At 35.5% G+C, this 26657-nt stretch overlaps 1 protein-coding gene across 1 annotated transcript in view; it reads right to left on the bottom strand.

The window, feature by feature from the left end:
• Nucleotides 1-26657, bottom strand: part of RAPH1 (Ras association (RalGDS/AF-6) and pleckstrin homology domains 1) — an 82786-nt gene that overhangs the window by 12166 nt on the left and 43963 nt on the right. The window contains exons 5-12 of the mRNA XM_064485066.1: nucleotides 13617-13694; nucleotides 13006-13165; nucleotides 10830-10951; nucleotides 9511-9576; nucleotides 8008-8151; nucleotides 7027-7137; nucleotides 1694-1792; nucleotides 679-799 (exon numbers count right to left, since the gene is read on the bottom strand). Of these exons, the coding sequence (XP_064341136.1) occupies nucleotides 679-799; nucleotides 1694-1792; nucleotides 7027-7137; nucleotides 8008-8151; nucleotides 9511-9576; nucleotides 10830-10951; nucleotides 13006-13165; nucleotides 13617-13694 (901 nt within the window). The remainder of the gene's footprint in view (nucleotides 1-678; nucleotides 800-1693; nucleotides 1793-7026; nucleotides 7138-8007; nucleotides 8152-9510; nucleotides 9577-10829; nucleotides 10952-13005; nucleotides 13166-13616; nucleotides 13695-26657) is intronic.

Below are 26657 nucleotides of genomic sequence, written 5' to 3'. Positions count from 1 at the left end.
GAAATCTAACTTTTAAGTCAAATGCTTCTTAAAGTAATTATTTCATAACATGATGTTAGAATAAAGAAAAACATATGCTTTTAGATGACACAGGTATCATTTACATCTATCATTTTGAAAGGAAAGAAGCATTTATCTTAATATGTGATCACAACACACTTGTTTAAAGGAGGTAGGAATCTGAAAATCAGCACCTGTTGAGTATCACTGATTTCCTCTGAAAACTATAGTTTGATGACTTAAACATCTTCCTCATCTGAACTAATTCTATTTGTTTCCACTCTACGGAAATGTCAGGAAACCGTAGGGAGGGAGGGCAGTTTCACCACGAATCCGAGTATCTTTCTCCAAGCAACTTTCTATCCCCAATTGTGCATCAAGAACTGTTTTTCAGCAATATGACTGAGTTTTAAGTAAACTTTATAAATATATTAGAAAGCTCCTGGCTTTACCACTCTATATACTGGTTTTCCATCAAACACATTTGTGAACTAGCCCGTGATATTATCCCCTCTAACAATAAAAAATAATAAAAGCCCATATACCTATTGATTATAACTTAGAAACTAGGCACAGCTCTGGTTTTTAAAAATCAGGCTGAGATAACCGAGTCTACTGTTAATCTCTAAGAGACACTTCCACATTGGTAGTGAGGAGGCCTTTGGGCGTTTCAACTACCTGGGATGCTAGAAGAACTGGATCCTGATTTAATGCTGGAGCTGGATAAGGAAGTCCAGTCATAAGCCGACTCTGTCCTCTTCAAGGCTTCTTGATAGTTCATGTAGAGTTGCTTCCCGTACTAAACAGAAGGCAGTAAATCATAATCTACTCATTTTTCCTCATTTTTAGAAAGGCAGCAAGAAGTTAATACCTGATTCTGATTAATTCATTGTCACTATAAAGACTTTTTTCAGTTATTTCTACAGCAACTTTGTTATGCCTACAATTAATTTTATTTTGTTACTTAATTTAAAAGTAACTGAATAAATATCTCTTCAAGCATTATGTATAATCCTGATGTCCTTAAGATTTTTAAGATGTCCTTAAGATTTTTTTTAAGACTTTCTTTTTTGAGAGCGTTTTTAGATTCACAGCAAAATTGAGAGGAAAGTTCAGAGATTTCCCATATACATGCACAGCCCCTAAACATGCACAGCCTCTCCCATTATCAACAAGTGTACCCACTAGAATGGTACACTTGTTACAATCAATGAACCTCCGCTGACACATCATCATCTTGGTGTTGAACACTCTATGGGTTTGGACATATGTATAACATGTATCTACCACTGCAGTAACATACAGTTTGAATATTTTCACTGCCTTAAAAATCCTCTGTGTTCCACCTCTTCATTCCTCCCGTGACCCCCAAGGCAGTTTAATATTCAAGAAATTTCTTTTGTTAAGGCTGAACTCTGCTATGTAAGAATCATATAGTGCATTCTCCAAAGCCAAAATAATTCACTTTGGTGCTACATAAGCTTTACCAGCAGTATTATTTCTTGGATACCAACTATTAAAAGTTCACCCCCATCACCAAGGAAAAAAGACATTTCAAACATGAAACTTCAGCCTGCGAAAACTAGACACTGGCAAAATCATGAACATGAAACAAACCAAATAACTGTCATGACAACCAAAACCATATCATTAAATACCCATTGTTCCATTATCAAATCAAAAGAAAACCTACCTTTGCAATGCGGATACCATTGACCCACTGGTGCAGGGTCCTCACATCATCACAACAAAGGTATTTGATATACTGAGACTTCTTCTGGATCTGTGGGTGCTGCAAGATTAAAGGTAAAATCCGACTCAGTCCCCTGGAAAACTCAAGAGAAATAAACAAACTCTATCAAAACTTAAACATATCCTGACAAGTCATAGGTCATCGGAATAATGGCCAAATAATTTACACCTCTTAAACATCCATACGGCCAAACAAAATGACCTGTGAGTATTTATACAAAATAAACAAGAAAGGAAATTGTGTTAAAATTTAGGTCAAGATGTTTAAGTTAAAAAAAAAACAACAAACCTTCACTTCATGAGAATCTCCCAAATAACCTATCTACATTTCAAAGAAACAAAGTCCATTAGGTTAACAAGGTCAGAGGAATTCTTAATCTATAAGACTATAAAAAGAGAAGAGAATGTTTACTTTGAATCCACTGGAATCAGGGGATCAGAAGACCCCCAAATGAGAGTCTCTGGTAAAGCTTCCAAGCTTCTCTGGGGGTGAACACCTGGGTGGGGAATGAAGCACTGGGCACAGCACCTGCGATGCAAGGGGAGCTCACACTTAGCGCTGTTCCCTGCTGTGGACTGAGCACCACTCTGCAGGTCCCTCCACCTGCCGCACCTGCCCTCTGGCCAAGGGCATCATTCGATTTAGTCACAACTCAACGTACTTTTCAGTTGAGGCTTGGATGGGAGGTGACCGAGTTGACCTCAGCTACAAAATCCAAGTGCTAGAACAGACTTAAGGTATTTTAACTCTACTGGGACACAACTACCCTGGGAAGACAAACCCTAAATCACACTTGGTTCTGGATGTCATGATTCTTAATTACTACCTCTCTCTTCTGTTGAAAAATTTTAAAAAGACTTTATTTTATGTGGAAAAATGTTTAAATTTATGTTCAGTTATAAGAGGCTATAAAAATTCTCTGACCATATTTGTTTGTTGTGAAAAACCCATAAGATCAATAAATAAGCAATCTGAATAAATTTTCAATGCAGAAAGAAGAGATGGTCACCAATAAAAGTTATGTTATCTGCATTGTTAAAAATCAATCCCTCAGGCCTACAATGAGAGAAACGTACATCCATTTATTCTATTCATTGCTTCACAGAGCTCAGCTCCTGTGGATAAAACATTTAATACCAAAACCAACTAAGTTATTGACGGCTACAGTCAAATTCTAAACAATAAACCCTCAACAATCAGAAGCTAGCAGAACAATACCTAACAGTTTTCTCCCCTGATAATACAGGCTTCACAGCCTTCCCCTGGAACGTATCCCCTTGTCCTCGTTAAATCACATTGTAATAAAACACCACAGCAATCTTGCAAGAGCAAGACAAGTAGAGGTGTATGTGTTTTTCTATAAAAGAAGGAAGGGGGATTTTATTTCATTCACTCATGCAACCAACATTTACTGGGCAAGAACTATTTGCCAGATGCTTCAAGTAGATGGCAGACTATAGTGTGAGCAAAACAGAAGAGGCCACAGTTTGTGCAGAAGATAAAATGAGCTGACTGAAGCGAGCTTTCTTTAGTGTTGACAACCAGGGCTTAAAGCACCGTTCCCCGTCTCCTGCTGCCCTTAGGCCCTGCCTGCGGGTAGGATTCAGACATCCAAACAAACAAGGGGTTCAGGATGGTTCTTGGCCTTTATCACCGTCCTTGCCCTTCATGGTGATTTACAAACCATCCTTGACCAATTCACTTCCCTAGAGCAGGGCTACCACTTATGGGTGTTCAATTAGCAGCGGCCCTGTCACAGAGTGTGTGTGCGCTAATCATTCTGTACACAAAGGGAGTGTTTTTATCAATACATCCGAGAAAATCAAAGATTTCCTCTATCCTCTCTCCTCATCTCTCTAACCTGGGAACCTAAATAATACCCTGTTGAGTACTTTATGATTCAGTGTCTGCAGATTACTTGCTGGTTTAAAATTCATTTTAGACCTCAAAAATTCTTTTTCAACTTCCCACGTAATAAAGGCATGTCTTCTACAGCCTTTATTTTGGTCATCCAGGCTCTGCACCGATACCTCAGGAGGTAACCTGTTCTGATAATATATTGTTATTTTTTATTAAAAGTGCCAATTATTGTGCACTTAGTATATACCAGACATATGCTGAATATTTCACATATATTAGCTCATTCCATCCTCAGGAAATCCTGAGTTACATATTATTATCTCCACCATATAAGGAGGAACTGAGGCACAGAAGGATTTAGACAGCACTCAAAGTTGCTCACCAGTAAGTCAAAGAACCAGGATTTAAAACCAGGCCATCTCATGCCAGGGCTCAGGTTCTTAGTTATTATATCATACTACTGCCTTATTACGGGTGACATCTTCTAAATCTGCAGCCTCAGTCCTCTTTCTTCCACAATATTATTCCCCCACTTTAAAAAATCACATGAGAGCTAAGAGTGAGTATGAAGGAGACATCCTCTGCTCAAAACTAAAAGCTCAACATTTAGATTCTTAAAGAGGCCAAAGAGAATAACAGGCAGACCTTGTTTTATTGCACTTTGCTTTTTTACGCTTTGCAGAAATAGTGTTTTTTTAAAAACTGAAGGTTTGGGGCAACCCTACATCAAGCAAGGCTATCAATGCTATTAATCCTAACTGTTTTTTCCTTCCCACCTAACATATTAAAATAAATTACTTTGCCTCATTTCTTAAGGAGTGAAAATTTAGACCTGCCTAAGCTGAGCTCTATTCCAACAACCGCTATGGTATATATATTTTAAAAACACAAGTCTCCTGTAAGAAGCTTAGTTATACATGCATACGTGTACCCCAAGTGTGTACCTCTTTTAGATAATATATCAACATGTATCCTATTTATTCTTATATTGTCAAATTTCATGAATAAGCTCTTCCTCATTACTATTTTTATTATTACTTTTAAAAAAATTGATTACTAAATGACGTGTTTTATTACTTCCTACAAGTGCGTATATATTTCCTGTATCCAGCAATTCACTAGAAGTACTCAGAAGTACTTAGTCATTATAGCCCAAAGCTGACAAAAGGGATCAGGCCCTACAAATAATTACACCTGCATTTGCATAGACCTTGTGGGGCAGCATTTTTTGGTGTCATTTGTTTGTCAAAACTCATATGCTCAAGAATTAAAATACTTTATACAGACAAAATCTAGTGCAGACTTACAGGAAAAAAAAGACATGTCTTAAATACGAATAGTTGTGTGGTCTCAGGCAAACTGAACCTCCAAATCTCATTTTCCATACCCGGAAAAGGGGGATTCTAGAACAGATGTGTGAGATTGGTGTGCACCGTGCTTTGAGTGCCACGCCTGCCACCCCAGAGTTCTTCAATAAATGGTGGCCATTATTTTTACTATTATGTTAGATATTTCAATGCACTAAATACTTCCAGGTATAAACAGGTAGACAATATAAATATATGAATTTAGCTTAACCTACTTTACTAAAAGCAAATATGATGCACACAAATCTTTATATATATTATATAAAAACATACGAACAAAACACCCTTGGAACAAAAAATATTCTTAACCTAAGAATTCTGTGAGCTGCAAAAGGGATCAGAGTGGTAGTCAGTGTTCCTGCTTACTTCTGGCTTTAATAAATACCGACAGCTGCTTTCCCCACAGGTATCCCCTCCCCACTACCTCAATTTGTTGGGATGTCTACCCCTCACCCCAGAGAGTGAATCTGACTAGTGGAAGGCACACATGGTGGCTTTGTTCCCTGCCAGTGATTGGTGTAAGAGTGGGCATGTAGTCCAGGCCAGTGACCCACATGGAGGGCTGCTGGTAGCTCCTGGGAAATATTTCGTTCCTCTTACAAAAAGACAAGTACAAGGAGAAACAGTCCCTCTTCCTCAGCAGGATTTTGCTGGGTCTACATGCAGTGGCCATTCATGTCAGAGGTGAGTTGGCCTGAGAATAAGCTGACATGAAGAAGATGGAACAGGGGAAGACAGAAAGAATTTGGGATCTCATTGACAACCTTGTGCCATTAAAAGAACCAATTCTTACTGTCTCTGTGTTATGAGACCCCCCTCCCCACATAACTGTGACTTATATTGGTATTTACCTTATAAGAAATTAAAGCTGAGAAAAAGTTATAAGTATAAGAATATACAAATACAGATTCCAACTACCCAGGGGAGCAAAGATAACATCTCAGAAAACTCCATTATACATTTGTGAGAGAATGAGAGTGTAACAGACAATAATATCTTGGCATTATTAGAAGAGTAACTTCAACATCATAGATCCTTGACAGGGTCTCAGGGACTCCAGGGGGCCCTGGAACCACATTTTGAAAACTGCTGGATTAAGCTACTTTATTTTGACTTAAAGAAAATTATTTGCTGCTATAATCTAAATGATATAGTGGTATTCTTCAAGACAGGTTATTTAATAAAGGGTTGCAATTACATACACCTAATTTTATCAAAGCAATCAAAATTCTATCCCAAAACTCTAAACAAACACCACCTCCCCAAACCCAACTGACAATTCTCAGAGAAAAGCAAAATAAAACGATGACATAAATAAACATATAAAACCTATGTAGATACCAACGGTATACTGAAATGGGGCCAGTGAGAAAAACTTAATCATCTCCATAATTATCCTGAATGTTTCAATGTTACCTTTCCTAATGTTCCAACAGATCACTAAAAATTCACTAAAAATGTCAGTTCTCAAAAGTACAGATATGATCAGTGTAAAAAACACAAGAGTTTGGATAAAGGGAAGAAAATCACTAAAAACAGCCCAGAGGGGTCCTAACACATGCGTGGACTACCAGGGCTATGATTCAGAAAAGAGAGACAAGAATCACTTCTGGACCAGATGAGAGCTAGTCCACTTTGAACGTGGGCACAGTGCCCTCTGATGGTCAGCTCAGTTAGCACAGGAAAAGAACTAAAACACACAAAATACCTGTTTTCCCACATCTGGCTATGATTTAAGCTTTCCTAAAATAAGCCTACGATTAACTGAAAGTCTCAAATTTATAATCTAATCCACTTTATATATGACTCAAAGCTTATAATCCAGTATCCATTTCTTAGTATCATCAATCTAATCAGGGCTACTTAGCTAAGGTCAGCTGCGGGATAGCACATGCTTCTTTTCCTTACCATCCTTCACCATTCCTTCAAAAACCTACAGAAAAAGCAAAAATAATATACTTGATGGAGATCACTATTCTGTGATGTCCAATAACCTGCTCTATGACTAATATCAATTAAAATTCCCAAAAAGAGACACATGTTTACCTTGAGCACCAGACAATAGTCAGTAGGTGCTTTGTATTTGTTCCGATAGTCCTGTCCATAATAAACATTGACGTGATCCAGCTGGAGAAAACACACGAGATCCCGAGATACCTAAAATAAAATGCCCGTAACACTGAATTAACAACAATGTGTGAACATGCAAATATCACTAGTAACAGCTTCTACTTGAAAATCGAACTTTACCAAGTAGAAATTATTGCTATTTTGCAGAAGACAAGACAGTGAGATTCTCTGTAAATGTTTCTTCTTTCACCCATTAGGCAACAAAAAAGGCAGTCTATTTCATACTGTCTTGCCATTCATAATGAACAATGACTTGCTTGGAATGGGTGGAGTTTTTAAGAGCTTTAAATACAGTACAGTATATTAAACACAAGACAATATACAGAGCTCTCTGGAAAGAATAAGAGATACGTAGTTCAGTGCCTGTAGTGCATATTTCAAGTACAGCAATTCTCAAGTCAGGGTTTCCTCACCAGTTAAATATGGGCGACAATGTGTACCTCTCAGGGTGGTGGAAAAGACTGGATGAGGTGATACTGTAAAGAGCTTCAACAGTGCTGGCTGGGCCCCCAGTAAGCACAGAAGTGACAGCTACCACAGGGGCCCTTGTCAGAAGACATTACCCAAGCAAGACTGAAACGCCTGTAATCCCAGAAAGCTGTTCTCCCAAAACAGTAACAAGCAAAAACAACTCTGGCAGAAGGGCCAAAATAATAAAAAAAAAAAAAGCCTGATTTCAAACTTGCCAGAAGAATTGAGATGGGCCCAACTAATGATCAGAGAGTGAACATTTTCAGGTTTCCTCTTCCTTGTAAGAGATCAATCAACAAACAATATGTGTGCCCTACATGAGTTGAAACAAATCAGAGCCTGGAGCACCCTGTCCGCACGCTCACTACAAATTAAAATCAATCAGCATAATGAGGAAGCTCAAAACCAACAGAGGGTCACATGCACCTTTGTTTTTCCTTTAGGGACATAGTAGATACCAGATGCTCGCAAGAGAAAATAACGCTTTTTCCAGGACTTCTTGCCATCATCTTTCAACCAAAGGACTCCCTCAATTTCTGGTACAGTTACAGAACTTCCACAAAAACACTCCTAAAATAAAAAGATGATTTGGAAAGACATGATCTTTGAGTTCTCAGAACAAAGTTATATTTACCCCTGTGAAATGCATGACATTGCGATTAAACCAAAAGGCCTTTGTATAAAAACCATGTTGCTAATTTTACTTCAATTAGAACTTTCCACTCTAGGGGGAAGGGTATAGCTCAATGGTAGAGCGCATTCCTAGCGTGCCCAAGGTCCTGGGTTCAATCCCCAGTACCTCCACTAAAATAAATAAATAAACCTAATTACCTCCCCCCGCCAAACATAAAAACAAAAACAAAAGCAGAACTTTCTACTCTAAACATAACATGGCTTTATTTTGGAACAACTATGGTAATCTCTGTGAACTTTTACCTGACATTGTTTTGAAGAAACTAAGTTGAAATGTGAACTGAGTTGCATATAACAGTACTTAAACGCATCTGTAAACAGCATAGTTACAGTAAATTTAATGAAAGTGTCAGAGCTCACATAAGCATTAGATTTTTTCTTCAAATTAACAACACATTTAGATTAGCTGTCACACTAAGTAGGAATATATTTTAAAAGAAAGCAACATGCTAAATGAATGATTACACTGTTACAATTTAGAAACTATCAATTTATATGATTTTAAAACAAAAGGACATTTATTTTTAAAATATTTAATACTGGGTTGAAAGGAATGTAAACAAACTCAAAATTTTGGATTCTAATGCCTATACTTAGATAAAAATTTAATTAAAAAATCAATCATGTATTTGGTTAAAGAAAAGTAGAACCCCCTCACTAAACATGAACACATGAAATGAATTAACTTCTCTCTCCCCAAAATTCAGAAAAATCAGGAATTATACAGAGCAGTTTTCTTAATTACAGCTAGCATCACTATGAAAGCTGAGGGCTGATCTTCATCTTCCTAAGAGCCTTGTTGCTAAGTAAGTTTATTTAGGTTTTCAAACATATTAACTTCTTTGGCTTGGTTCTGTAAAATCAGCAAAAGGCAAAAATTCAATTATGTTTAAATTTGTTTTATTGCTCTTTAAAATAAGGAGATACATATATTTTGAAAATAACCATTATGATTTTAAAAATTATTTGAGTTATTTAAGGCTAAAGCGTGAAATATTTTGTAAACAGCTAACTATATTCAAATTTCTCCCTGGGTAAGCGGATGAAACGGCGCAATCACATCCTTCATTGGCCAGCCTTTTTTCCCACTTGTCAGCTACTACAAGCTCCTAACTCCTTTTAGTCCACTAGTATACAGCTTGGCAAAATAGCAACATACTTGACATCAAAAAAGGGGCTTAAGACTTTAGTAGTATAACATGCAGGAAAGGGACAGAGGGAAGGCAAGAGTCATACCTCCAACAGCACTTCTTTGTTTCTATCTGCCATCTCAGCTGTTTCCTTTTTCCCCAGAAGATAATTCTGGAAAAATGAATAAATCAAAGTCAAAGGATAAACCCACTGTACTATTCCCTTGGCACAGGTGCATATATGATTTCTTCTAGAGACACAGCAACTCTGTGTCAACTTCTGCCTGTGTAGAGTGCAGGGAAGTCCCTTTGAAAAGCAACTTGTTCATGGCATCTTCACAGAGATGCTTAACCACTGGCCTCCTCCTTAGTTTATCCATTTATCCTTAATTATTCCATAAACCGCACTCCCCAAATCCTGAGGTGATACTGCATGTGGCAGCTAGCAAATGTTTTGGTGTATCTAATGAAAGCTACACTTACAGGACCTGAAAGGTTTACAAATGATTAAGTACAACAAGTAAGGCAAATTTCCTTAAAATATGCTGAGCTTAACTGATCCAGATGCAGAGAATTTACTATGTTCTCGCTTTTAAAGAAGAAGTCCCAAATTCTCTGATACTACTGTGATCTCATTTGCTTGACTCAACTTAAATCTGAATTCTAATTAATAGCCTTCGGAAAAATCTCTTCACAATCATCCATAAAAAGATCTGTTGGTATTTCCAAATGTGTATTCTTCATTAAAATATATCCAGGAAAGATGTGTCACTATTCAGCCATCTGAAGGATATCTATTCAATACCTTTAACTACTACTATTTTTCCTCATTACTACTTTTTAGAGTGGGGTTGTTCTGGCTCATTTACTGGTTTTTATAAATATTTGGGTATAGGAAGGATTAACTCAAACATTATTTTGGAATAAGCAAAGATACCAAATAAATCAAGGTAACATACATTAGAATGTGGAACCATTTATAATCAAGGTTATTGGGATTTTCACAAAAATAACTCAAAAAAGAAATCATAGAGTCATTTGGATAAATGACAAAAGTAGAGAAACTTAAATATGCAAGTACTTTTCTTTGATGGATGAGAAACTCACCAAATAAATTGCTGGGTTCAAAACAGCTCTCTCTGAATTAGGAACAGAAACCTGGTAACCCCCCTGGAGGTGATCCTGCTTCCCCACCTGGCTCTGTGGGACTGGGAACCTCTCTGAGGCCTGACACCTGGGTCCCAGCAGACTTTCCGTCTCAGCATTAGTGAATGCTGAGATTCTGCAGCCACAATGCTCCAACTGGGTGGCTGCCAGTCTTTTAACTCTATTAACTCAGCAGTGACAGAATTATATAATATAAACATATAAAATTATGTAATATAAACATTTAAAAATCCTGACCTCTGTAAGCTACAGTCTCACCTGTGGGTTTTTGAAAAGTGCATATTTTTCTATTCGCTCCATAAATATAAGCTTGTTTTGACTATCTCTTGTCCAGTTAAGAAGATTTTCCACCAAGTTTTCATGGTCTTCAAAGATTCTCTCTGTCCGCAAATAAAATATCAGTATTCTGTTAGTATTGATCAGAATTGCATAAAAGACATGAAACCTCGTGAAGTAATTCACAGCAGAACCAAAGACTTTTAACTGACAGTACAGCCCTTAGTCCTTAGAGATTACCTGGTTTCCTTCTATTTTCAAATAAGGAAATACTACGTCCTAGTGGTGTTAAGTGACTTCAGCAAGGTCACACAGCTGCTACATGGAAGAATTAGACCAGAATCTAGGTCTTTTGACTTCAGCATCTTCTTCAGCCTTCAGCTTTTTCCCATCTTACCCTTAACCCCAACATGTTAGCTGCATTTCATAAATTCTGGTATTAAGTACTCCCAACAGTATTCATTTCTTGTCATTTAAAAAATTTCCAAGATGATTTCTTTGATCCATGAGTTCTGTTTAATTTTAAACAAAGATGTATCTTCTGATTTCTAAATTAGGAATCAAAGAACATGTCCAATATACTGAACATACGTTCAATGAACATATTCTAAAGATTAGTTTTTTGAAATTTCTCATGAGCTGCTGATGGCCTTACACTGGAATCACTTTTTGGAAATATTCCATTTCTGCCTGAAAAGAATGTATACTTTCCTGTTATCAGTGTTCTAAATATTTCTATATTCATTTTTGCTTGCTTGATTATACTGATCACTATAAAGGTTCTTAGGTGAAAAGATTCTACTATGAAGGCTGGCTTGTGAATTTCTCTTGGTAGTTCTGTCAACTTTTGCTTTATACATTTTAATGCTACTATTAGATAAAATTTAGAATGATTATATCTTCCTAGTGAAGATGTGTGGTTCTCTTTATCTCTAGTAATGCATTTTGCTTAAAATCTGTTTTGTCTGATATTAACATAGTTAATACTATCTTTCTTTTGGTTAGTGTCTTTCAGCATTCCTTTTACTTTCAACTTGGGTCTTTAGGTAAAAGGTTTTTTTTTGTAAACAGCAAACAGTTGCATTTTGTATATTCATCCTTTATAATTATCTTTGCTGTTTAATTGAATGATTCAAATTTGTCATAGTTTGTTTCCATCATCTTGTTTTGGGCTCTTAGTAGTTCCTTGTTTTCTTTTATTCATTCAACAAGTACTGAATGACTACATATTATATTTGAATCACTGTGATTAAATGATAGTTATTTAAGACATTATAGTCAATTATATAAAGGCAATAGAGAAATATTACATATATGAATTTTTTAACCTATGGCCATGGAAATATTCCAAAAACTAGCATCCAAACATTTTCTGCATATGATGATGCTACCTCTGAACTCAAACCTTTCTAATTCTCTACGAATAGTTACAGGTAAGTATTATTAGAATACATGTTTATATATGTTAACAAACTAACTTATGGCTTGGTTTTGGGGGATGTGTATGTGCCTTCTGAGAGAAAAGGGTTAATAATTAAATTTTTATTTCTCTGGAGACTGCTGTGAAAAATTTAAAGATATGATAAGGTAGTATAATGCAACTACATTTTTAAAACAAAATAGCAAGTTGAAACTGGTTTCTGATTCAGTAAAGTCTAACAAAATAATTACTGCAAGGTTTCTGTAATTACAGCTAACATTACAAAACCAAAAGTTTTTAAACAAGTCAAAGGTGGTATAAAAAATAAGGAATTTTCAAAATTAACAAACACCATACCAAACTACAAAACATAGGAAACTAAGACTTAGTACATCTAGCAAAAAATAAGATGTGCTTTACGGTTCCCCTTTATGTGCTTTATGTTTACGTCAAATGTTGGTTTAAAGACTTCAGTACAAATGTGAATAATGGTCTTCAGTAAACGTGTCAATATACACAGTTCTTATTTGAAGGGAAAAAGTATTTTGTTACCTTAAAAACAGTAACAACAACCTTTGTTCTGGCCATAGGAAAATCTAAAGTGAACTGGAACTGATACTGTATTCAAAGAAATCTCAAAATACATATATATAAGATGTCTCAAGTTGCTTTTATCAACATGAAACTGCTGAAATTACATAGAAATGGAAAAGTAATTATAACAATGATATTACTAACCCATTTGTAACTCAGAGACAGTCTCCACCAGCGACCAGTCTAAACTAAAACCGCAGTGGGATTTGTCCATCAGGTTATCCAGCACTTGTCTCACTGTCTGCCTCTCGTCCACCATCATTGTTTTAGAACTGTCGTCAGACATGTGAACTCTAATCACCAGCTATAACAGGTAAAAAAGGAAATTAATACAGACCAAAACACAGGCATTCTAGAGATTTCTTCCAATACTGAGTAATGTTCTTAGTAATGTCCTTAGGTAAATATAAATTAAAACATAAATAATGACTTTATTATGTAAGAAAAATATTCTAAAATTAGGTTTTAAATAACCTAACTAAACAAATTTAAAGCATTTTTAAAATTAAAATACCAAGTAAGATTATAATAATAAGACTATTCTGTTTTACTCTTTCAGGAGAATTTAAAACCAGAAAATTAATTCTTTTATACTGCATTTTATCCACAAAAAATACATGTGAAAAACATATTAGAAAAAAATACCCCTCTATAGCGTTCTATATCTTAGAAGTACATTATACAAACAAGGCAATTCTTTATAAATTTATAAAAGCTGATAAAAATCTCAAACCAGGAAAAAGCCCAAATATCACCTTTTTCACTTGTGCCTCTTTAATCTTCTCTAGCGCAACTCTGATCTTCTCAGCTTTCAATTTCGCTGCCTGTTCTTCCTGTGAACACAAAGCACTTTAGATAAACCAAAGCTAAAATAATGGGAATTTTTTGAGAAGTCTTTTTATCCTTAAGATGCTGCTAGCATTGAATTTCAGTAAGACTATAACTTCACACACTTATACAGAGCACATTTAAAAAATAACCCTGTTCACAAAAGTAAAAGCAGACATATTATAAAGGAATATTTTTTTTAGATGCACACTTGAAGATTGCTTATAAGACTAGATTTTCATATTCTAGTGATGTAGTAAATTAATTTGATTTAATTTTGATTTTATTCAATAGTTTGATTCTGTCAATCTGAAGCAGATGAATTGCAGGGTTTCAGGACAGGGGAAACATGAGGATTTAATGGGCTATCTGTGGGCCTGCCAGTGACTTTGAATTTATACCCTCTCCAAAGTATGGGCAATCTTTTGCATAGTAATGTTTTGTGCTGTTACACTGAAAAATGTATCATCATCATAAAAATAGCACAAGACAGTATCATTTTATTTCCTTGAAACCATATAAAAATACTTAATAGAAAATGTAGGTATGTTCTCATAAATATACCAATACAAATAAATAGAGGTACATTAACCTACATTCTAGGTTTAACTCTGAGTTGGAAAAAAAAAATCACACAATATAATCAATGTCTCATATCACTAAACTCAATTTTGTTTTTACTAGTTCATGGATAAATTTTTAAAATACTAAATATAATTTTCCAAATATTTATAGTAATTTCTACTTTATACAATTTAGATGATAAGTACTGATAAAACTGTACTTAAAACATCTGCCTATTTTCTCCTCAAATAACATACAGTGCTGTAATACCGGTACTTACTTGTACTTTCCAGCAATAGGCCATAGTACACTGTAGCATTAATCTCCAGTTGAAAAAAACTCATGTAAGTAAACCTCTGCTTATAGATAAAGGATTACTTTCTAATTCGAAGCTTTTGATTACTCTAGAAAACATCTAAAAGAACATAAAATGCTATATTATATATTCCTTTATTTAATATGACTTTTAAAAGAGAGAGAAACCTAATTATATTAGCCAAACTTTATCTGCTCTAGATTGTGATTAAAAACCACAATCCATGTGTTATTCTTTATTAAAAAGCTATAATTTCCAGGGCAAAAAACCAAAAACTCAATTCATTTAATAGCTTATTTCCTGTTCTCCTAAATTCTGTTGGCTTTCTTATTTCTGAACTGCTTCTCTCCATTTTATACCCTAGGCTGTCTCCCCTCATTTCAAGCTTAGTATTTACTACTCTGTGGAACAGAGAAAAAAAACTGTGGTTAGGGAAGACAGTGGGCTTGTTTGCCAGAAATCTGATCCATTTCAATGAAAGCAGTCAGTGAATTAACATAATAAGGGAGGTCTGGAAATACTATCTGTAACCCCAATTAGACAGAGAACAAAGAACTGCATTTTAACAATGGAGAGGGGTAAGATAAAACTTGACTATGAGACTATTATATATTCCTTTGATTAAAAGATTAAATCATCCTATCTTCCCCTTTATGCAAATACAGACTACATTACAGAATTTTTATAATAAAATATACTGACTGTATATTTTAACATAGGATACTTTTTCTTTTCTTTTTAAAGCAATCTATAAAATGAGAGAACTAAACTCATTAATATTCTGTTATTAGAATTATGTGTCTTAGAGAAACAAAATCATTATTAGCTAAATCACGAAACCCTGTTATGCGTTTCTGGTGAGTAGAGACTCCTCTATAAAGGAATTTTAAACACCAGCGTTTTCCAGTGCTTTTGTGAAATCAGTTATTTGACAATTTTTTTGGAAAAGAAAGAGGGAAGCAGAAGTTTTTATGAATGTTTTCTCAAGGGGATAATGATGGTATGTTCTCCATGGGTCATTTTCCATATCCTTAAATTGGTATGAACGGCTGCTATAAAGAAGAAAAACTAATAACCAAGGCATATTTTCAAGTTTCACTTCTTATTTCTGAAAAGCAAATTTAAATCGCAAAGTCTGATGATGAAAAACTGACAGAATCAGTGCTTTTTCTATCTGGAATATAAACATGAACTTCTAAAAGGCCAAATTCTTTTAAGATATTTTAATTAACCTACAGAAGTTAAAGAAAAAGTTTAAAAGATGTCCTCAAAGCCTCAAAATGTCTTTAAAAAACATAAAAAGAATATTTAAGAGGATGACAAGACAAGCCATAGACTAGGAGAAAATATTTGTAAAATATATATCAGATATATCTGATAAAGGACTATTATCCAAAATTTGTAACAACAACAACAACAACGAACTCAAGAAAATGAACAACCCAATTTAAAAATTGGGCAAAAAACCTGAATAGAACTCACCAAAAAGATTTCACAGATGGCAAATAGCCTGTGAAAAGATGCTCAATATCATATGTCATTAGGGAACTGCAAATTAAAACAACCATGTACCACTACACGCATTTTAGAATGGCCAAAATCCAAAATACTGAAAACACCAAATGCTGGTGAGGTCGTGGAGCAACAGGGACTCTCATTCATTACTAGTGGGAATTCAATGTGGTACAGCCACTTTGGAAGACAGCTTGATGGTTTCTTATGAAACTAAACATGTTCTTACATTACAATCCAGTAATAATGTTCCTTAATATCTACCCAAATGAGCTGAAAACTTACCTCCACCCGAAAACCTGCACACTGATGCTTACAGCAGCTTTACAACTGCCAAAACTTGGAAGAAACCAAGATATTATTCAGCAGGCAAATGGATAAACTGTACTACATCCCGACCATGGAATACTATTCATTGCTAAAAAAGAAATGCCATGAAATGACAAGAAATAAACTTAAATGCAGATTACTAAGTGAAAGAAGCCAATAATAAACTCTTCCTCAGAAAGTTTGATTTTTAGCTACCATATTTAAGCCAGAATCATCTCTTTTAACCATAACCACCAAAGAAAGGAAGAAATTGTTTTAAGCTCAGAGTGTTGTGCAATATTGGAAAGGTCAATAAATCTTTGCTTTTGTGTTTAGATTATATACTTAGAAGACATCTAAAAGTTTTTATTTATTTAGGCAATGCAAAATCTGTGGTCAAAGTCTGCAACCCAAGTCTAATACAAAGAACAAGCTTTGTTTGTCTCATATTCTCTCCTGTTTGTTAAAGTTGACAAACTCAGGCCTTAAGTTTTCTGCCCCTTATCTTTGGACTATCCTTTCACGTTGTTTGTCCCACAACCATCCTAAACATAAGCAAAAGATACCTCACACATACAACAACTTAACTCTCTCTCCTACCCCTTTCCTAAAAAGAGAAGAGACAATCCACTTTCTACCTGAAAAACTCCTGTGTGGCTATCAATAACCATCAAATGCCAAGCCTCCTCAAATTTACATAAAGGACAAAAACTCAGTGAAGATCTTATGATTAAATGAAAGCCAATGCTGTGGTTACAAAGTGTTACAGCACTCTCTTCAGTGTAAAAATTAGAATACTTACAGAAATTGTTACAGTTGCAAAGAAGTGGCTAGTGAATTCCTTCAACTAAGAAATTATTAAGGCTTTGTGGGTTCAGAACAAATCAGGCTGAAATTCAGGGGCTGAGGAGTAGTTCGTAGTTTCTTCAAGATCGCGTTTATTTCACAGATTACAGCAACAATAATAAAGTTATATAAGTTAAATGATCCAAAGAAAACTTAAGAGCGATAATTTAATGCCCATTAAATGCTCTATAAAACTGCTTAGAGCCAAAATAATAATAGCAACAACTAGTTTACTCCCCCCACCCCAAAGAAATCATGAAATTGATACTCTCACTAACATTAACTGAACACCTACTTGCCATACACTAGGAGGCATGTTACACATGCTATCTCATTTAATTCTCAATAATGCAGGCTAGCACTATTATATCCACTGTACTGATTAAGACCCAGAAAGACTTACCTAAGAGGCAATTATCAAATGACTAACTACTTGCTTTTTCCACTATAATGTCACAGTCCCTTCTGTCCTTAAGGGTTATTGCATAAACTTTTGGGATAACAGTAAATAAAAACAGCTTTGTCAAAAATAAAAGGCTTTATAACAACATTTTTACAACTTCTCTGAAGCAAAGAAAATGGTGGTGAACGTTACAGCAGTCCTTGAAACCTTGATGGTTACTAGAGGACCATTCTTTTACATGACAGATGTGTATTGAGCTTTGTGTTTGAATGCAAGGGATACAGAGTTCCTGCTTTCATGGAGTTTCATTTAACAAGAGACAAGAAAGAAATAGATATGTGATAAATCAGTGGTAAATTCTGTGGGAAAAAATAAAGCAGGTTAAGGGAGTAAAGAATGACAAAGATGCAGTATTTGATCAGGAGGTCAGGGAAAGTCTTCAGAATGGTACCCATAGATTTAAGGACATCAGATCAGCAATGTGTCCTTTGCCTACTGCTCCCATTTATGGTAAAATAGTCCTGTGTTGGCACTAATGCTGCTCCTACAAGAAACTGGTCAGCATTTTTTTTTTGCACAGGGTCCTGGCTCAGAACTGTATATGGGGTAGTTATTTCATTAACAGTGGTATAGTGACAATTGGATTGGTGATGAAAAACAAAAACAAAAAAACCCCAAGAATTCCTTTTGCACCCTTGACCTAAAAGCAGTGTTACTGCATTCATTCTATTGTGTACTTACTACCAGGTATTACAAAGTCCTACTGGAAAAGGGCAGATCTGAGGTAGGTCAGTAACTGGGACACCATGCTTTTTGGGTAAGGGGAACCAGACTGCCACACAGGTTGTATGGAAGAAGTATAAGCTCAGTTTAGCTTCAAAACAGCTGTGTGCTCTGGTGCAAAGGGCACTGACATCGAGAGGCCCCTGTGTCTCTGGTTATTTAGGAATTTCTGCCACCTTGTCCTTGACTCATCCCTCATTCCACCCTAACTGTTTAGGTTCTATGCTACAGAATCACTTTCCTAATCAAATTTCTGGTTGTATTTAAGCGGGGCAGTATACAGAGGTAGCTAGAGCCAGATGTTGGCTACATACGCCAGTTATGCCACCACTCGGGTGAAGGGAGAAGATATGATCCTAGCAGTGACGGCTCTCACCCTGCAGGCAGCATCAGCATCTCTGGGCAGAGGGAGATGAGAAGCTACTGACTGCATTTATCCCAAACTTGCGAACAACTACTCTCCTTGTGGTAGGAGCTCTGTTCTGTTCACTGCCCTATCTCCAGGGTTGTAAACAGGGTCTGGCATATAATAGGTATTCAGTAAATATTTGCTGAATGAATGAAGTTTTTCTCTTCAATAGTTTCCCACTGCATTTAGAAAAAAAAAATACAGACTTCTTAGCATGCCTTGAGTGATCTGGTTCCTGCCTACCTCTCCAAACCCAAATCAAGACACTCATATCTTCATTCATTTACTGTGGCTCCAGCAACATAGTCTTTCTTCCACTTCTCAAACACACCAAGCTCTTTTCTTCCTGAGCCTCTCTACTTAGAACACTTGCCGTCACCCTCAAGTTGGCTTCTTTTCAACCTCCACACTTTAGATTAAATGTCACCTCCTTAGAAGGGCCTTTTCTCATCTCACCGTCTAAAGGAAATATAGCTCTAATCCTCGCCCCAGTATTCTGTATCACTTAACTTGTTTCCTTCAGAGCACTTAACATGATTTAGAATATGTTTACATGCTTGTTTATAAAGTTTTTAAAATCTACCTTCTTAAGTGGATTGTGAGGTGCTGAGGGCAGGGAAGTCTATTTTACATTATATCCCAACACCTAACACAGTATATGACTCAACAAATATCTGCTGAATAAACAGGCAATGGAAATGGTACAATGTTACACTTCATCTGAGAGCAGTGTACAAAATGGACTGAAGGAGGGTCAGGCATGAGTGTAGTGGCTCTAATGAGACATAAGAGGCCATTTTAGGGTGGTGGCCATGCAAAAGAGATGGATGGGTAAACTCAATCAATCCTCCAAATTACGACAAGCTTACAAAAGCTTTGAGATAGATAATAAGTGAGAAAAAGAATGGTGCCAAGGCGGGAAAGGGGCTTGAACCTGGGTAACTGGGAGAATGTCAGCATTCTGAACAGAAACAGAAGTGTCAAAAGAAGATAGACAGATACAAATTGGGAGGCCCGAGGGAGCGTGTGGCTAAGGAAGCTAAAGACCTGCAGAACTGGAGGTGCCGGTAACCTTCCAGGAAATGTCTGACAGTGATCTGCAAGTGAGCTGCTCTCAGGGAGAGAGATCTGATCTAGAACAGAGATCCTAGTTGAAGCTGTGAGTGTGGATTCCAGGGAGAGTATTAACAGAGAAGGAAGAGCTAAGAAAAAGGAAAGAACTTTGCTATGGTTATAAAGTAAATGGCTATTACCTGCTCAGATTTCTACATTTCCCTGATCTTTAAGGTGCTTCTACCATATTCCTAGGTCCCCTCTGAGGACAGAAACTCAAGCAAGAGAAAGAGGTTCACTGCTGACTCTTGGGTCTTCTCTCTGAGGTGCTACTCAGGGAGATTTTAATTTTAGCCTTACCATCTTCTTTCACAAGTTTGTAAGGTGAAAAAGAAATAATTTTTTTTAAAGAGAACCTCAGATACAATAATAACAACTTAGAGACAGTAACCATAATTACTTTGTACATTCTTCAGGGACTATAACCAAGCCTGACATGCTTGAATTTAACATTAAATAAAATAACGAAATAAAAACATGACTTTAAAAGAGGTGGAAAGCTATCCAGCTTCCCTATTCTGTTATTCCATAGTTAATGATGACAACGGCTAAATGATTTTAAATGTTGTAAAACACCAGCCCAATGAAAATCCAGCTGGACCCATTCAAACCATTCTGAAGGCAGAGAACTGAGAAATTTAAATTGCAGTCTTCTCTTCCAATTTGATTAAACTAATATAAAGTAAGATTGTTATAAAAATAAACATTTAATTAAATGAGGTGTTGATAACATAAACAGGAATCAGAAAACAAAGTTTGTTAAGGAAACTCACAGCATGGATGGCCACTAGTGGTAAAAGTTAAAAGTAAAGCAATGGTTTTTAGACTTTAAAATGAAATACAATGTTAAACTAGAAAAAGTGCAACATACTTGAGGAGACTGCCAAGTATTTACAGAAGTTAAAAACTAGTGAAAAATTACTGAAAATATTTTCTACTCTCAATATTTTCTGATAGTCATTAAAATCAGTAAATAATTACCTTCTGTGGGAGAAAAAATGCCTCTATTAAGGACAAAGGTACCAAAATAAGAAAGCACAATCTGAGAAATTTGAGAGCACAATCAAAAACAGAAATTACAATCTACCTACAAGACAATAAATATTTACATGCAGGTGGAAGAAGAAGTATCACCTTGGTCAGCAAATGGGAAGGTTTTCCTGCAATGTTTCTCAGAAGAAGGGAGGTTTCCCTGTCCAGATAGGAGTGCTTGTGCAGAAAAAGAGAAAAACAAAAAAGGCAACAGAAGTCAGTGGAGGTTTCATGTGTTTAAAATATAAAGTAGACAAAGCAAGAATGATTCTCTATCATTAATCTCCTATCTTATTTCTAAACTCATTGAAATGTTTTCAAATCAAAAAAAAAAGAAAGAAAGAAAGAAAGAAAGAAAGAAAAAAAAAGACGAAAAGGAGGGGAGGCAAAGACACCATCTATGCCAGTAGGCGCTCCCTAGCCCACTCTTGCTGATCCCTCACTGGGAAAATGTCACACACTGCAAAGATCACAGAGCAGTTTGTCTTCTAGGGCAGTGCTTCTGAGTGCTGTGCATACAGCACAAACACACAGGTGTTAAACTAACCACATTCGTTCCTCTTGTTAAAGCCTACACAAGATCTATATAGCTTTAAATAGTATATTCTTATAGGAAAAAAAAAACCTACCTCACTTTTTAAACTTCTGCAAATATTTCTGACCAAATCAATGACAGCCACAGCAAGAGGAAAAATGTCCATACATATTTTGCCTAATGGATATCACTTGTATTCAGTAAAATTTTAAGTCACTTACTATATAAGAATACTGTTGCTCACTAAAAGACTTCTACAGCAAATGAATGATATAAACAAAACATTACGAAATGTTTTCCCTTAAATTGGTTAAATTAATTCAAACAATTAGTATATTTTCATAAAAATTATTTGTGAATAACCTAGTCCTAACCCTCCTTTTCCTCCTTAAAAACTTTTTAGTAATGCGTTGTAAGTTTATGCAACTGTATGTATTTAAACTCATATAGTATAAATTGTAGCTGTTTTGATACATAATTCAGACTTGCCTGTCCCTAAATAATTCTAAGTCAGTATTTATTTTTTTTAATGCTATGTGGTTACTGACCACCATTTAAAACAATGCATGGCACAGCTGGAATTATAGAAAATGTTCCATATTACTATATTTTATAAATCCAAGTGTGTATCAAATTGTTCTTGAGAAACAAAATTTTTTCAAAGAAACTTATGTAAAAAATACTAGAGTAGCACCTACTTTCATAAAGTTCATTGTCACAGATAATAAAACACTACTGCAAGACTAGAAACGCTGTCACAGAAAATAATATTAACTTAATCTTTGCTTATGTCTGCACTATTTTGAGTTGCGGAGTTTGCTATATTGTATTTCCTTGCTTGTATTTTTTAAGCTTTGTTTTAGTTTAAGTTGAATCTTAACGAGCATAAATGCCCCTTTCACCCACTCCAGGAGGGGGAGGGAGGGGAGGGAAACCTAAGGTTTAAAACAAAAATTGGACATATTTATCAAGAGTAGGACAAACAAGGTCAAACAATAACAAGAACAGAGAAAATTATCCCTAGGTCCTTGTTTACCTAGACGGTATAATACCCTGAAGGTAAAGATTAGTTGGCTCACCTATAAAGACAGCAGGTAAGCAGAAATTTCTAAAAATTCAATTTAATTTGAGGTTAACAATTGGCTAAGACCAGGGAGAAAACTGAGAAGCAAATTAAAATGAACAACTATAATTTTCCTTGCTTCCCATTTATTTTTGGCTATTCACATATAATGGGAAAAAATGTATTCTTACATAATTATGAAAACATATAGAAAACAATTTCTTGAAAACCTACTCCTGTTTACTTTATCTTAGTCATAAAGATTACTTTCTCTTATAAATAGTCCCAGAATGAGTAAACTACCTATATTCAGAGAACTTTATTTTAAACAAAAAAAGAATCTGTTTGAGGCTACCAGAACAAACTATTCTCTGGTAAATATAATTTCAGACATTAAATTCAAGTTTAAACTTGAAAAAAAAAACTTAAAAGATTTACTGTCTTTAAACTCAAATCACCTCAAGACTTCAAATCACACACAAAAAAATCTGTATCTGATCAGTAAGAAACCATATCCAACTATTTGTTTAAAGACTCAGAAGTAGAAGTCACCCACTTTAAAATATTGAAAGGTTTAAATAGCTTAAAATAAGGAGGAAATAATCATTATGGCTGGTGACCCAAAAATATACTGCATCTAAAAAATGAGACCACAAACATTAGCTGAACAGCATCCTAAATCACTGTGTTTGGGGCAGTCATGTGTTCACTGCTTAATTACTAGCAGAGACAGAGGCCAGGTCTCCATGCTCCCTCTGTCTAAGCTACAAGTATTTGTAGCAGAAAAAATGAAAATCTAAAAACCAGAAGCAGAAAACTCCTTCAACAAATGCCTTACTTTAATTTATATTCCCTACTGGCACCAGTCACACACTGTTCTGGAATTCCTTAGTATGGTGGGGGGGGGTGGTGGTGGCAGGAGACCTGGTTACTGGAGAAAGATGCAAGAGGGATAAGGAGAATGGTGTACAGTTGGAGGACTTTAAGAACTGAAAGACACAGTGGTTTGGACATGTCGTTAAATCAGCCTCAGTCCTGCTACATGCTGCTCCAAAATGAAATGCTTCATTTAAACATAGCCTTCTTACAATTTCTTTCATTCACCACCAGCAACACAAAGTCAGTGGCTTATTTTTAATGCATTCCACTGCTCTATTTGCCCATTTTCTTTCTCCCATTTTCCCCTTTTTTTCATTTATTCAACTATTTATTCAACTTTGATCCTGGAACCATGCCAGGCAATGGAGATACAAAGGTGACCAAGAAAGGCATTCCCTGCTCTCAGAGTTTATTTTCCAATGTGAGGGAGGTAACTGACAACTACATTAGTGTGTTAAGAGCAAGTAGGAGGTAGAGACAGCACCCAATCCAAAATTAGGGGCTCAGCAAACTATTTCTGAAAAGGCCTGAGTCTTAGAGTCCTGGAGGATGACTAAGAGGCACTGTGGGTGCAGTGGGGGGTAGAGACAGAGCAGAGATAGCAGTGGTTCTCCAAGTGGGTGGTGCTTCCCTCAAACAGGCACTTGGGGAAAAGTTGGGGATATTTTGGGCTGTCACAATAAGGAGGAGGGGGCATTACTGGTACTTATTAGGAGGGAAGTAAGAATGCCAGATGTCCTGCAAACATGGAACAATGTCACATGATAACAACCAAAGTCCCACATCACACATGAATTTTTAATGTCCTTATACGGAAAAATCATATACATGGAAAATCCTGTTTATAACAATTTGAGTTTAGAGCTCAGAAACTTCATTTTACATATAAATATAAATTATTTCCATATAATTTTAATATTCAATGACTCTTCCAAGAATGCTATTTAACACATAAATTTAGTAAATTGAGAGAAGTCTGCACTTAATTTTGTTCAGCATTTAGCATGAGTTACTCATTATGTTGGACAACCATTTCACCAGTGGAAACCTACCTGAAGTAAGATTTGCCAATACCAAAACTGGCAGTATCAGCGTGTACTCTGTTACATGCAAGTAAATGACAGAAGAGATTTGAAATTTCTTTTAACAGAATTAAGAACTAAATACTATTAAATTAATGAAAGACATGAAAGGTAGGGATTTTACTGAGCTTCATTAACAAAGATTGTTTTAAAATATTTCAATTACTCTATCTTTGAGAGTTCTCTAAAATATGGCACAATGTGAAATATATAATGTAAAAAATCAAAAAAAAATCATTTTATCAGTATCTCATCTCACACTACATGGCAGGGAATGATTCTGTCACTACAATTATAAGACTTCTCTTATTTGCAAGAATTTTGTACTTCCCCATTTTTCTTTTCTTTGGCAATCTATAAATTGTCTCAGCACATTATTCCTACTTCAATTAAGGTTATTTCCCTTTTTTTAAATGACCATATACAGGTATGTTTTGTCTGCTATTGACATAACATGTTTTAATTCTGGGTCCACCCACATTTGTGCTTTCTTTTTCCTGTAAAAATGACTTCTGGTCTTCTCATTTTTCTTAAATTTAAAGCTCTTAATTATAACCAGGTGTAGGATTTGACTATTCCATTGTGTCTTTTAATACAGTTTTCAAATGGCCAATCATTTCAAAACTGAAATAGATACATTATAATGTTATAAATTATTTTTGGCTATTTCTCCTTCATACTAGGTGTTACGGCATTAAATTCACTATAAAATAGATATGCAGGTAAGTTACATTATCTATGAATTTCATTTGGGATACTAATAGTGTTATAAATTATTTGTTACAAAATGGGGATACTGGTACTGAAAGGATTGAGAATTGCTGCCTGGGCAGAAAAGACAAGTAGATGACAATGCAAATACTATATAAGAGTGGTTGATGCTTAAGAGTGTGGGAGAGGGGCTAGAGATGAGGTTGGAGAAGTGTTTTCCACTAAGTAGGATACAACCCATTAGTGGGTTGTGAAACCAATTCACTGGGTTACTATTAGTATTTTTAAAGGCTAGGAAGGAAGGAAGGAAGGAAGGAAGGAAGGGAGGGAGGGAGGGAGGAAGGAAGGGGAGGTGGGAGAGTCAGAGGGAATCTGATTCAGTTGGGTAGGGGTCAGGGATTTTTTTTTTTTTATGTTTCATAGATGATTCTGAAGCAGCACTGTCCACTGGAAATACAAGCCACAAATGTAATTTAAAGTTTTCTAGTAACCATATTTTTTTTAAAGTAAAAAGAAAATGGTGAAATAAACTAATATTAGTATCTTTTTAACTAGAAATATCCAAAATATTAAAATTTCAACAAGTAATCAATACAAAATATTAACAAGATATTTTACATTCTTTTTTTCATACTAAGTCTCTGCAGCCTGGTATGTATTTTTACCTTTATAGCACATCTAAATTTAAGTTAACATTTGAATTGCTTAATATCTACATGTGGCTAGTGGCTACCGTATGGAACAGAGCAGCTATGAAGTATCCAGATTTGTTAACCACTGACCAGATAATGTATTTTTGAAGAAATTAGGCTTTCCGTTAAGCATCAGTGCAGAAGAGTCATTCTACTTGACATCCCCATTCTGAAGAACCGCTAAATATGTTAAAATCTTGAGAAATGTACAGAAGCCCTCAGCTTCAAATACAAAAGAAAGCATGTGGTTTCAGGCTCCAATACAAAATTTCTATTAGATATGCTACCACCAACATAATCTTACCCTGAGTATTAATATTCAATGGCACTGTACATTATAGTTGCTCATTTGTTTTTAAAGCTTGGTTTTAATTTTTATTAAAAAAATTGAGATATGACAAGGTTTCACCATCAGGAGTGTTAGAGAATGCATTCCTTTCACTGATATTTAAGCAGTCCCACGGACATGTTTATAGAACTTACTGGTGTCAGCTCAGCCTGTTCTTCTGTGAAGTCAATATGACGCTTGGCCTGCTTGCTGGGACATCTCAGAGAAATAGCATGCTGTGAAAATGCAGGAAGGGAGAAAATGATAGGTAAAGGAGGTGGAAAAGGGCAGTTCTCATTATCATGAAGGAAGAGAAAAAGATCATTGAAATGAATCGTTGAAACAAAATAGTAATGAAAAGTTGCATGCACCTCATTATATTACGCAAAAA

The sequence above is a fragment of the Camelus dromedarius genome, chromosome 4 (genome assembly GCF_036321535.1).
Source record: "Camelus dromedarius isolate mCamDro1 chromosome 4, mCamDro1.pat, whole genome shotgun sequence".
Lineage (NCBI taxonomy): Eukaryota > Metazoa > Chordata > Mammalia > Artiodactyla > Camelidae > Camelus > Camelus dromedarius.
This window is presented reverse-complemented; position numbering and strand designations above follow the sequence as displayed.